Genomic DNA, 13,818 nt, shown 5'->3' on the forward strand with positions numbered 1-13,818 from the left:
AGGACTTGATCACAGGAAGTCTGAATCCAAAGTTTAAGCTCATATCAACCATGCTATATTAAAAAGCAAATATTTAAGACAATGACTATAATTGCCTTCTGAGAGAAAGAGAGAGAATCTTTGCATAAAGTTGTAATCCTCTGTAATACTTTGCCCTCCCTCTCACATATTTTTTAATTATTTGTTGATACCACTGTAATGCAGATTGTCATTATTATCCCAGATCTGCATCTTGTCATTGTGGTCCATGGGAAACACGTCCACAACTAAGGCCTGGAACAGCTCATCAGTGACCACATTCATCTTCGTGGGATTTGCAGACCATCCAGAACTCCAGGTCCTGCTCTTTGTGACCTTCCTGGGTATCTATCTTGTGACCCTCTCCTGGAACCTGGCCCTCATCTTTCTAATCAGAAGTGACACCCGTCTGCAAACACCCATGTATTTCTTCCTCAGCAACTTGTCCTTCATTGACATCTGTTACTCCTCCACAGTGGCTCCCAAGATGCTCACTGACTTCTTCCAGGAGCAGAAGACCATATCATTCTTGGGTTGTGCTGCTCAGTTCTTTTTTTTTGATGGCATAGGTCTAACTGAGTGCTTTCTCCTGACTGCTATGGCATACGATCGATACACAGCCATCTCCAGTCCCCTGCTCTACACTGCCATCATGTCCCAGGGTCTCTGTACACGCATGGTGATTGGGGCATATTTCAGTGGCTTCCTGAGCTCCCTGATCCAGGCCTGCTCTATATTTCAGCTCCACTTCTGTGGACCCAACATCATCAACCATTTCTTCTGTGACCTCCCACCAGTCTTAGCGCTTTCTTGCTCTGACACGTTCCTCAGTCAAGTGGTGAATTTTCTTGTAGTGGTCACTATTGGGGGAACATCATTCCTCATCCTCGTCATCTCCTACAGTTACATAGTTGCTGCTGTCTTGAAGATCCATTCAGTGGAAGGCCAAAGGAAAGCCTTTAACACATGTGCCTCACACCTGATGGTGGTGACTCTGCTGTTTGGGACAGCCCTTTTCATGTACCTGCGACCCAGCTCCAGCTACTCTCTTGGCAGGGACAAGGTGGTGTCTGTGTTCTATTCACTGGTGATCCCCATGCTGAACCCTCTAATCTACAGTTTAAGGAACAAAGAGATCAAAGATGCCCTGTGGAAGTTGTTGGAGAATAAGAAAGTGTTTTCCTAGTTTATGATTGAAAACATATTTCTCCAAACTGACAGAGACTTATATGACACATGACATCTACCTCCACCTCTGGCTTAGGCAAGAGGTACATTTTGTGTGCATATTTGGAAATGGAGGCTCCTCCTGCCAAATTTTTCTCACTGTTCCCCCTGGTGTACTGTCCACTGACCCCACTATGGATAGCCAAAAAGGGGAAATGATTATTGCACAAAAATAATCTCCCTGGGATTCTCACAATTAGTATTACAGCAACCACATTTTATTGGGTACTTAACATATATGAGGCACAAAAGCTATTTAATAAAATATTCATTGCGGTGCTATGATGCAAATAGTACTATCCCTATGTTACAAATGAAGAAATGAGGTCCTAGGAAGAAAAAATGACTTGCCCAGCATTATACAGAAAGTAAGGGTCAGGAATCCCATTCAGACCTAGGTCTTCCTGACTCCAGAGCCCATACTCTGCCCAAATGCTGCCTTCCGTGTTCAACAACAAACAGCCCTGAAGTTGTACATGTGTATAACTCTTATTACTAGCATATGGTAGGATCCAAAAAGATACACTATGTATAGTTGAGGTACATTACAAAACAAGATGCCTTTTTACTCCGTTAAACATTCTCTCCAAGATATCCCTGTTGGATTCCCATTATGGCTACTGAATAATTTTCTAAACAAAATGTACTGAAGTACATTACCCTTTTCCGCCATTTCTATCTGAGCTGTGTAGGGGCCTGGAAAATTTGTGTCCCATGATATCACATCCATACTCTTCTCTTCCCAGTCTTTGTCACCTAAAGTGCCTACTAGGTCTGTATTTCCTTGATTTCAACCATGTCATTCCTTTACCAGTTCAGCACCTGACTCCACTTCACAGCTTAGTCTCCCTTTTGATCACCACACTCTGAGTTCCTCTTGCTCTCTTCTATCCAAACCCATTGCTCCCATAAAATCTTTGTTTCTTAACCTGAATGGATTAGCCCACATTCAGTACTATTTGCCACTATCTCTGGAAGGTATGTCTCAGGCCATCACCTCCAGGTCGTTAGTCCTTCTTAAAGGATATGGACAGTGGAGTTGTCCAGCACAACCATTTCTGCTGGTAAATCCCTCCATCATTCCTTTATGGCCCTGTCCTCTTCTCAACACATTCATTTTTCCATTAATAGAGGTCTATTGGATATGCAAAAAGTCTTCATTTGATTTCATTGTTCATGTAAGTGGATTAACTACTTCATATTTGGAAGAGCATAAACAACGCACAGGGGAGGTGAGATCTCTGTTCCTGGTCTCCTGGATTCTTGAGTCTCCTAAATTCATTCCCATTCAAGGTCAAGCAAACTTAAAGTGATTCATACAAATAATATCCAATGATATTACCCAATGGGTAACTTTTCCTGAAATTTTTTTATCAGTTACCTTTATGAATATTAGGACTTATATGGCACTGTATTGGAAATTCTGGGAATCACCTTTATTGATGGATGTTATACCCAGGATACTTCTAGTTTTCTGCTTCCTTAGCAGGCTGAGTACAATGTGAGGAAGTCTTTAGGATTATTTCAGATGTAAGATCTAATGAAGGGGCCAGTCAGGCCAAGCGGAGCAGATTTCGATACATGTGAATAGATGATTTCTTTGAAGTTTAGAATTGACATTCTTGAATTCTGATATATTTCCATTCAAATTAATAGCTATGATTAAGTAGAATTATTTTTTCTTCCTAAAGGAAGTGATTCAATTTATGAAAAATATGGAAAAGGTTTACCTTAAAGGAAAAGTACAAATTATTTAATATCAAATCATTTTACCTTCTTCTCCTTCTTTAAAACACACACACATTCCTCATCTGCTTTATTTTCCAACTCATCTCAGTTCATATAACATAAACCCTCCACCTGGCCTCTTGAGAGAACTTTACATATAAGCAAAATACAATGTGGCCTCTACACAGTTCACTCTGAGGAATCTGAGTGTATTGGTTTACTATCACTAATGTAACTAATTACCACAAAGTAAGTGGCTTAAAACAGCATAATGTTATTATCTCACAGTTCTGTAGGTTAGACGTTTGAGAGAGGTCTCACTGGGCTGAAATCAAATTAGTAGCAGAGCTGTGTCCCTTTCTGGAGGCTCTATGATAGAATCCATTTCCTTGCCCTTTGCAGCTTTTAGAGACCACCCACATTCCTTGGCTCATGGTTCCCTTCCACCATCTTCAAAGCCCACAATGTCACATCTACCCTCACTGGGAAAGGTTCTCTGCTTTTAAAGACTCTCGTGATTAGAGTCATGCGCCACATAACTAGGGTTCAGTCAAAAACAGGCTGCCTATATGACGGTGGTCTCATAAGATTAGTATCATATAGCATAGATGTGTTGTAGTATACACCATCTAGATTTGTGTAGATACACTCTGTGATGTTTGCACAATGACAAAATCGCCTAACAATGCATATCTCAGAATGTGACACTTGAGTGTAGGTTGGGCCTGCTCAGATAATCCAGGATAATCTCCCCATTTCAATGTCTATAATTCAATCACATCTTAAAACTCTCTTTTTCCTGAAAGATAATCTATTCACAGGCTCATAGGATTAAGATTTTGTCACGTTTGGGGACCACTATTCTCCCTACTTAGCTCTTTTAACATTTGATGTCACTTTACTGATTTGAGTTTATGAGGCCAGCTCTCAAGAACATTCATGAGCTCCCCATTGCCCTCAGGTTAAAGCCCTTAACATGCATTACAAAGTCCTCTTTGCTTCATGCTGCAGCTCTGCTTACTTCAACTCTTCACCCCCTACTACATCTCCCCTAGTACTTTGGGGAGAGCATGCTGTCCCAAGGCATCTATTTCTTTTTCTTCCCCTCAAGCTCTTTGTACAAGGAGTTTCCTCTTTCCTCCATAATCTTTTTAACTGACTGATGGTTGTTCAACCTTCAGGTCTCTACTCAGAGCACTTCCTCCATGAAGATCTTCCCACTCATTTCCCAAACCCAGAACATCATGGTTTACCCAGTTGTTGCACTAACATTACTGTTTGTAATCATTTGTTCTATTGCACGTACCTTATACTAAACTGTAACTTCCTTGAGGATAGAGATAGACCCTTGTTCACTTTCATTCATCCATCTAACACAGTGTTTGGCACATAGTAGACATATAATGAATATTTCTTTAATAAATGAACAATTCATTGTTTATAGTAACTTTGGCTTTTGCTGCATATAGTGATTGTATTATTGTCTTGTAATAAATATTTCTTTAATAAATGAACAATTCATTGTTTATAGTAACTTTGGCTTTTGCTGCATATAGTGATTGTATTATTGTCTTGTGGTATGGCTAACAAGGTTTCTTATAGATATATTTCAACAAAAGAGAGACTGAACAAAATTAGACCACTTTTCTCATCTATTATCCTTCTATAAAATTTTAGGAGCGCTTTTAATTAAACTGCTAATCATAACGATTCAAATAAATTAGCAGTACTGATTACTGTAAATATAATACACAACTAGAGACAGTTAAAAAGAAAAACAGATACCAGAGAATCCTCACAAATAAAACACTGCATACAGCAGTACTTAATTTCTTTCTATCTTTGCCATCTCTAGGCATAATTTATTTAAACTCACACAGAATTACTTAATTAAAATTAAAGCCATGTTACCATATTTCTGGCTTTAGTGGACTCCCATCTTCACCAGAAATCAAGGCACTCATTTCCCTAATCTGAGAAATCTAACCCAGTTTGTGCCTGAAGACAAGTGAAAACCTCCCCTGAGACTTTTTCAACCTCTTCTGCTTCCTTCCTTTCTAACTATAAAGGGAAATAGAGACCATTATTCTATCACCCATGAATCCACTGTGTCCAGAACAAAATACTCTGTGAAGATTAGCTTTCTCCCTCTCCTTCAGAAATCTTCCATCTCTCAAATTTAGCTCTTTCCCCTTAGAAATTAGAAGCTACCTTAACTTGGTTAAAGTACAAAATGACTTGATAAATATTTACAAACTCAATTTTACCAGAAACATGTTCTGGGATATATTTAAATAAAGTTTTTAAGCAGAGATAAAAGGTCTCCACTTATTTACTTTTGCTCTTTGTAGTTTCAAAATATTTTAGGATGACTTGAAATATTCATGCAATGAACAAAATAAAGCAAGTTGCAAATAAGTCAACAGCTATATGCTTTTTAAAAAGTTAAAATGCTGAGGCTGAATCCAAGATGGCGCCGTGAGTAGTCCTCTTTGTCTCTCCCTCTTCGAGTCTACAATTATTTGGACACTTATTGCTTAACAAAGGATATCCAGACAGCATCTCAGGACGTCTGAGAGACCCATGTGACTATACATTGGAAGGCGGACGGACTTTCCTCTGGGAGGATGTGGAAATAGGTGAAAACTCTCCGACCCCGACCGAACAGCCTAGTACCCGCAAGCAGCTTTCTTCCAATGGACACCCCCAGAAGATCAACACACATCTAGGGCAGGAGCGAGCACACAACAGGGGAGCGACGGTGGAAACAGGTGACCAGAACCCTACCTAAACCCCCCGCAATTACTCCTAAACACAGAGGGAAACTTTGGAGCTGCACACCTGGGCCCGCGGGGAGAGTCTCTCCCCACCATTGGCGGGGAGATCCCGCCTGGTGTTTGCGGCACCCGGAGGGTCCCAGAGAGAGTCGCTGAGGGTACGGAGGTCCCCCAGCTGCCACTGCCTGCACGGTGGGGCTAGGGATTGCCAGAGATCTCCGAGCAGACTGGGGCTGGGGGAAGCTCCAGAGGCCGGCTCTGCACCCCGGAGGGGAAGCTCCAGAGTTCTGCCCAGGCAGCAGAGAAAACTCTCTGTCTGCCATTAGCGGAGGGGCCACGCCCAGCATTCACGGCTGCGGGAAAGTCCCAGAGAGAATCCCAGAGGGTGGGGCGACCCCCAGCTGCTGTTGCCCGCCCTGTGGGACTAAGGATTGCCGGAGATCTCAGAGCGGACTGGGGCTGGGTGAAGCTCCAGGGGCCAGATCTGAGCCCCAGAGGGGAAGCTCTGGAGTTCCGCCCGGGCAGCAGACAGGGCTCTCTGTCTGACATTAGCAGAGGGGCCACGCCCAGCATTCAACTCTGGGAAAGTCCCGGAGAGAATCCCAGAGGGCGGGGCGACCTCCAGCTGCCATTGCCCGCCCCGTGGGGCTAGGGATTGCCAGAGATCTTGGAGAGGACTGGGACAAGGTGAAGCTCCAGAGGCCCGCTCTGCACTCCAGAGGGGAAGCTCCAGAGTTCTGCCCGGGCAGCAGACAAAACTCTCTGTCTGCCATTAGTGGAGGGGCCACGCCCAGCATCCACAATACCGGGAGGGTCCCCAAGAGGAGAATATCAGGCAGGGCAGCAGCTGACCAGCTACCACTGAAATCAGGATCTCCAGCTATCCCCCAAGACAGGGCAAAGGGCTCCCCGAGTTCCTGGGGAACAGGACTGGGGCTGGGGGGAGTTCCAGCGACCCAGCTCTGTAGCCTAGGGGGAAACCCTACAGGCTCACAGCAGCCTCAGGGAAAGCCTCTGCACAGCACTAGTAGAAAGCACCCATCCGGCAGCCACAAGGCTGGAAGACCCCAGGACAAAAGTAGCATAGCTAGGTGAACTAACCACAGACTGTAGAAGATGCCAATAGCTCTCCTGCGACCCACAGTGGACAAGTGAGATTTTGTGGGTGCCGACAGCGACAGAGTGAGAAATATAAGTGATCCCAGCCCTGGCCACTGGAAAAGCCCATAACACCGTTGCAGACCCCAAGGAGGGAGCACGTGTAGGTGGGCTGCAACAGTAGGCACCAGCAGCCTGAAGACCCCCTGTGACAGCCCCCACGGCAGAGGAGGGAATCCAAAGGACCACTGTGACTACGAGGAGGGGCCCAGGCCCAGCTAGCAACTGCCGACAGGGTTCCTGGTTGGTGCAGTATAAACAGCGGCTCCCCCACTGCAGCAGCTGAAACAAGTGAAAGGAGCAACTAAACTCTATCTCTATGTGGAGGCACAAATCAACAACATCAAGCAATATGAAAAAATACATTAAATCTCCAGAACAGAAAGAAAATAACAAATACACAGAAAACAATCCCAAAGAAAATGAGATATATAACCTAAATGATGATGACTTCAAAACAGCCGTCATTAAAATACTCAATGAGTTAAGAGAGAATTCTGACCGACAACTCAACGAGTTCAGGAGCTATGTCACAAAAGAGTTTGATACGATAAAGAAGAAACAAACAGTAATATTGGAAATGAAGAAAACAATAGAGGAGATTAAAAAAAATCTAGATGCTCTGAACAGTAGGGCCGATAATATGGAGGAAAGAATTAGCAATTTGGAAGATGGCAATATAGAATTGCTGCAGGCAGAGGAGGAGAGAGAACCAAGACTAAAAAGAAATGAAGAAACTCTCTGAGAATTATCAGACACAATTAGGAGATGCAACGTAAGGATTATAGGTATACCAGAGGGAGAAGAGGAGAAAGGGGCAGAAAGCCTATTCAAAGAAATAATGGCTGAGAACTTCCCAAATCTGGTGAGAGAGATGGATCTTCAGGTGACAGAAGCCAATAGATCTCCAAACTTTATCAATGCAAGAAGACCAACTCCACGGCATATAGTAGTGAAGCTAGCAAAAGTCAACGACAAGGAGAAAATACTAAGGACAGCCAGGCAAAAGAAACTAACCTACAAAGGAACCCCCATCAGGCTATCAGCAGATTTCTCAGCAGAAACTTTACAGGCTAGAAGAGAGTGGAATGATATATTCAAAAATCTGAAGGACAAAAATCTACAGCCGAGATTTCTCTACCCAGCGAAAATATCCTTCAAATACAATGGAGAAATAAAAACTTTCCCAGATAAACAAAAATTAAGGGAGTTCATTGCCACAAAACCTCCACTTCAGGAAATCCTCAGGAAAACCCTCATTCCTGAAAAATCCAAAAAAGGAAAGGGGCTACAAAACCAAGAGCAGAGGAGATAAGTAGAAGGACAACAACAGAGAGTAGCAGCTCTTCATCAGAGCAGATTAAACCATGGGACGAGAAACAAAGGAAATTGAAGAAAACCAGAAAACAAGACACAAAATGGTAGTGGTAGGCCCCCACATCTCAATAATCACTCTAAATGTAAATGGATTGAACTCCCCAATCCAAAGACACAGAGTGGCAGGATGGATCAAAGAACAAGATCCAACAATATGCTGCCTCCAGGAAACACACCTCAGCCCCAAAGACAAACACAGACTCAGACTGAAGGGATGGAGAACAATACTCCAAGCTAATAATGAACAAAAGAAAGCAGATGTCGCTATACTAATATCAGACAAGGTAGATTGCAAAGCAAAACAGATAAAGAAAGACAAAGAGGGACAGTATATAATGATGAAAGGGACTCTCCACCAAGAAGACATAACACTTATAAATATATACGCACCCAACACAGGAGCACCAAAATTTGTAAAGCAACTCTTAATAGAACTAAAAGAAGACATCAACAACAATACAATAATAGTAGGGGACCTCAACACACCATTAACACCAATGGACAGAACATCCAGACAGAAAATCAACAAGGAAATAATAGAAGTAAATGAAAAATTAGACCAGATGGACTTAATAGATATATATAGAACACTTCATCCAAAAACAGCAGGTTGCACATTCTTCTCAAGTGCACATGGAACATTCTCAAGGATTGACCATATTTTGGGAAACAAAGCAAACATCAATAAATACAAGAGAGTTGAAATAATATCAAGCATCTTTTCTGATCATAATGCTATTAAACTAGAAACCAACTACAAGAAAAAAGCAGAGAAAGGTGCAAAAATGTGGAGACTAAACAACAGGCTTCTGAACAAACAATGGATCATTGAAGAAATTAAAGAAGAAATCAAATTTTATCTGGAGACAAATGAAAATGAGAACACGACATACCAAACCATTTGGGATGCAGCAAAAGCAGTCCTAAGAGGGAAATTCATCGCAATACAGGCTCACCTCACTAAACAAGAAAAAGCTCACATAAGCAACCTCAAACGACGCCTAACAGAACTAGAAAAAGAAGAACGAACAAAGCCCAGAGTCAGTAGAAGGAGGGAAATAAAAATAAGAGCAGAAATAAACAATATTGAAACAAAAAAGACAATAGAAAGGATCAATGAAACAAAGAGTTGGTTCTTCGAAAGAATTAACAAAATTGACAAACCCTTAGCCAGACTCACCAAGAAAAGAAGAGAGAAATCGCAAATAAATAAAATTAGGAATGAGAGAGGAGAAATCACAACAGATAACAATGAAATACAAGAGATCATAAGAGAATACTATGAAAAACTATATGCCAACAAATTGAACAACCTGGAAGAAATGGACAAATTCCTAGACTCCTACAATCTCCCCAAACTGAATCAGGAAGAAATGGAGAATCTGAACAGGCCAATCACAAGGAAGGAAATAGAAACGGTAATCAAAAACCTCCCCAAAAATAAGAGTCCAGGACCAGATGGCTTCTGTGGAGAATTCTACCAAACATTCAAAGAAGACTTAATACCTATTCTTCTTAAACTGTTCCAGAAAATTGAGAAAGATGGAGTACTCCCTAACACATTCTGTGAAGCCAACATCACTCTGATCCCCAAACCTGACAAGGACAACACAAAGAAGGAGAACTACTGGCCGATATCACTGATGAACATAGATGCAAAAATCCTCAACAAAATTTTGGCAAACCGAATACAGCAATACATCAAAAAGATTATACACCATGATCAAGTGGGATTTATACCAGGGACACAGGGATGGTTCAACATCCGCAAGTCAATCAATGTGATACACTACATCAACAAAATGAAAAACAAAAACCACATGATCATCTCAATAGATGCAGAGAAAGCATTCGACAAGATCCAACACCCATTTATGATAAAAACCCTCAATAAAATGGGTATAGAAGGAAAGTACCTCAACATAATAAAGGCCATATATGACAGACCCACAGCCAAGATCATACTCAATGGACAAAAACTGAAAGCCATCCTTCTGAGGACCGGAACAAGACAAGGGTGCCCACTTTCACCACTCCTATTCAACATAGTACTGGAGGTGCTGGCCAGAGCAATTCGGCAGGAAAAAGAAATAAAAGGAATCCAAATAGGTAACAAAGAAGTAAAACTGTCGCTGTTTGCAGACGACATGATCTCATATATAGAAAACCCCAAAGAATCCATAGAAAAACTGTTAGAAATAATCAACAACTACAGCAAAGTAGCAGGGTATAAAATTAACGTGCATAAATCAGTAGCATTTCTATACACTAACAATGAACTAACAGAAAAAGAACTCAAGAACTCAATCCCATTCACAATCGCAACGAAAAGAATAAAATACCTTGGGATAAACTTAACCAAGGAAGTGAAGGATCTATACAATGAAAACTACAAGACTTTCTTGAAAGAAATTGACGATGACATAAAGAGATGGAAAGACATTCCATGCACATGGATTGGAAGAATAAACATAGTTAAAATGTCTATACTACCTAAAGCAATCTACAGATTCAATGCTATCCCAATCAGAATCCCAAGAATATTCTTCACAGAAATTGAACAAACAATCCTAAAATTCATATGGGGCAACAAAAGACCGCGAATTGCTAAAGCAATCCTGAGCAAGAAAAACAAAGCCGGCGGAATCACAATCCCCGATTTCAAAACATACTGCAAAGCTACGGTAATCAAAAGAGCATGGTACTGGTACAAATACAGGTGCACAGATCAATGGAACAGAACTGAAAGCCCAGAGATAAAACCACACATCTATGGACAGCTAATCTTCGACAAAAGAGCAGAGGGCCTACAATGGAGAAAAGAATGTCTCTTCAACAAATGGTGCTGGGAAAACTGGACAGCCACATGCAAAAGATTGAAAATTGACCAGTCTTTTTCACCACACACCAAAAAAACTCAAAATGGATCAAAGGCCTAAAGATTAGGCCTGAGACAATAAGTCTTTTGGAAGAGAATATAGGCAGTACACTCTTTGACATGAGTTTCAAAAGAATCTTTTTGGACACTCTAACTCCTCAGTTGAGGGAAACAATAGAAAGAATAAACAAATGGGACTTCATCAGACTAAAGAGCTTCTTCAAGGCAAGGGAAAACAGGATTGAAACAAAAAACAGCTTACTAATTGGGAAAAAATATTTACAAGACACTTATCCGACAAAGGGTTAATCTCCATAATATACAAAGAACTCACACTGCTTAACAACAAAAAAACAAACAACCCGATCAAAAAATGGGCAGAGGACATGAACAGACATTTCTCAAAAGAAGATATGAATATGGCCAATAGACACATGAAAAGATGTTCATCATCGCTAATCATCAGGGAAATGCAAATCAAAACTACACTAAGATATCACCTTACACCTGTTAGATTGGCAAAAACATCCAAAACCAAGAGCGACAAATGTTGGAGAGGTTGTGGAGAAAAAGGAACCCTCATACACTGTTGGTGGGAATGCAAACTGGTACAGCCACTATGGAAAACAGTATGGAGATTTCTCAAAAAGTTAAAAATAGAAATACCCTATGACCCAGCCATCCCATTACTGGGTATCTCTCCTAAGAACCTGAAATCAGAAATCTCAAGAGTCAGTTGCACCCCTATGTTCATCGCAGCATTATTTACAATAGCCAAGACGTGGAACCAACCTACATGCCCAGAAACTAATGATTGGATAAAGAAGATGTGGTATATATACACAATGGAATACTACTCAGCCATAAAAAAAGACAAAATTGGCCCATTCACAACAACGTGGATGGACCTCGAGGGTATTATGTTAAGCGAAATAAGCAGTCAGAGAAAGACGATCTCTCTATGACTCCACTCATAGGTGGAAGTTAGTATATTGATAAGGAGATCTGATCGGTGGTTACCAGGGAAAAGGGGGGGTGGGGGGAGGGCACAAAGGGGGAGGTGGTGTACCCACAACATGACTAACAAAAATGTACAACTGAACTCTCACAAGGTTGTAATCTATCATAACATTAATAAAAAAAAAGTTAAAATGCTGCATGGCAATTAGAAAAACATAGATAAATATATATGTAATCTTGGAATAGAAAAGATCTTTCTAAACTTAATGCTAAAAGCAAAACCATAAAGAAACAAAGGATAGGTTAGACTACAATAGTGTTAAAATCTATATGGCAAAAAAACAAAATAAAGAAAGTCAAAGGACAGAAGTCTAACGAGGAAAAATATGTGCACTACTTATGGTAGACAGTAGTTTATATAAGTTTCTCTTACAAACAAAATTAGAACAAGATAAACCAGTAGAAAAATGGGCACAATTCTGTCTTTAGGTCAGAAGTGTGTCTCTTGTATGCAGCATAGACATGTATCTTGTTTATTCATCCACTTAGCCACCCTATGCCTTTTGATTGGAGCATTTAGTCCACTGACATTTAAAGTAGCTATTGATAAGTATGTACTTATTGCCATTTTGTTCCTTCTTTCTTGGTGTTTTAGTAGTTCTTCTCTGTTACTTTCTTGTCTTGCTCTCTTCCTTTGTGGTTTGATGACTTTCCTTAGTATTATGTTTGGGTTTCTTTCTCTTAAGTTTTTATGTATTTATCATAGATTTCTGACTTATGATTGCCATGAGCTTCATATATAATAACCTATGTCCATAGCAATCTATATTAACTTGGTGGTCTCTTTAGTTTGACCTCTTTCTAAAAGTTCTACTCTTATTCTCTCCTTCTCCCACAGTTTCTGTTTTTGATATCAAATCTAACCTTTTTTTGTGTGTGTGTATTGTTACCCTCTTATTATGGAAATTTTAGTACTTTTGTTTTTTGGCCTTCATGTTATCTTCATAGGTGTTTGATCTGATACCTTTACTGTATTTTTGCCTTTACCGGTGATTTTAGAGCCTTTTATTTTATAGAGGGGAGGGAGGAGGGAGAAAGGGGTGATGAGGCACATGTGTGTGGTGTTGGATTGTAATTAGTCTGGGTGGTGAAGGTGATGCAGTCTTCACAGGAATCAAAATATAATCATGTACACCTGAAATTTACATAATGTTAAAAACCAATGTTACCTCAGTAAAAAAAAAGGGGGGGCACAGTTATGAGCAAGCAATTCATAAAAAAGAAATACAAATGGTTAATAATTTGATGAGAAAATACTCTAGAGTACTAATATTCAAAGAAATGAAAATGTAACAGTGAGAATTCTTTTCTATTAAAAAGGCAGATGTTAAAAGTAACAATAATACCAAATGCTAACAAAGTTACAGAAAAATAGGCCCTCTCATATATAATTGGTAAAACATAAATTGCATCATCTTTCTGAAGGTCAGTTTGACTACATGTACCAAAAGTAATTAAATGTACATGCTTTTACACAATGTTAAAAACTACTACAACCTCAATAAAATAATTGATAAAACAATGTACATGCTTTTGCCTCAGCTATTGTCCTTCTTGGAATGTATTCTAAGGTGTGCATATATGTCCAAGGATGCTCATCACAGTGCTACATAATGGTGAAAATTGAAGCAACCT

General features: G+C 40.4%; 1 protein-coding gene across 1 annotated transcript; it reads left to right on the forward strand.

Annotated features, from left to right (window-relative positions):
* The first annotated feature begins 247 nt into the window (after positions 1-247).
* On the forward strand, positions 248-1,204 carry LOC138916532 (olfactory receptor 5A1-like). Its single transcript, XM_070229160.1, has one exon. It carries the CDS (start codon positions 248-250, stop codon positions 1,202-1,204), a length of 957 nt encoding a protein of 318 aa, XP_070085261.1.
* Positions 1,205-13,818: the final 12,614 nt, after the last annotated feature.

This window comes from Equus caballus, chromosome 12, assembly GCF_041296265.1.
Source record: "Equus caballus isolate H_3958 breed thoroughbred chromosome 12, TB-T2T, whole genome shotgun sequence".
Classification (NCBI taxonomy): Eukaryota; Metazoa; Chordata; class Mammalia; order Perissodactyla; family Equidae; genus Equus; species Equus caballus.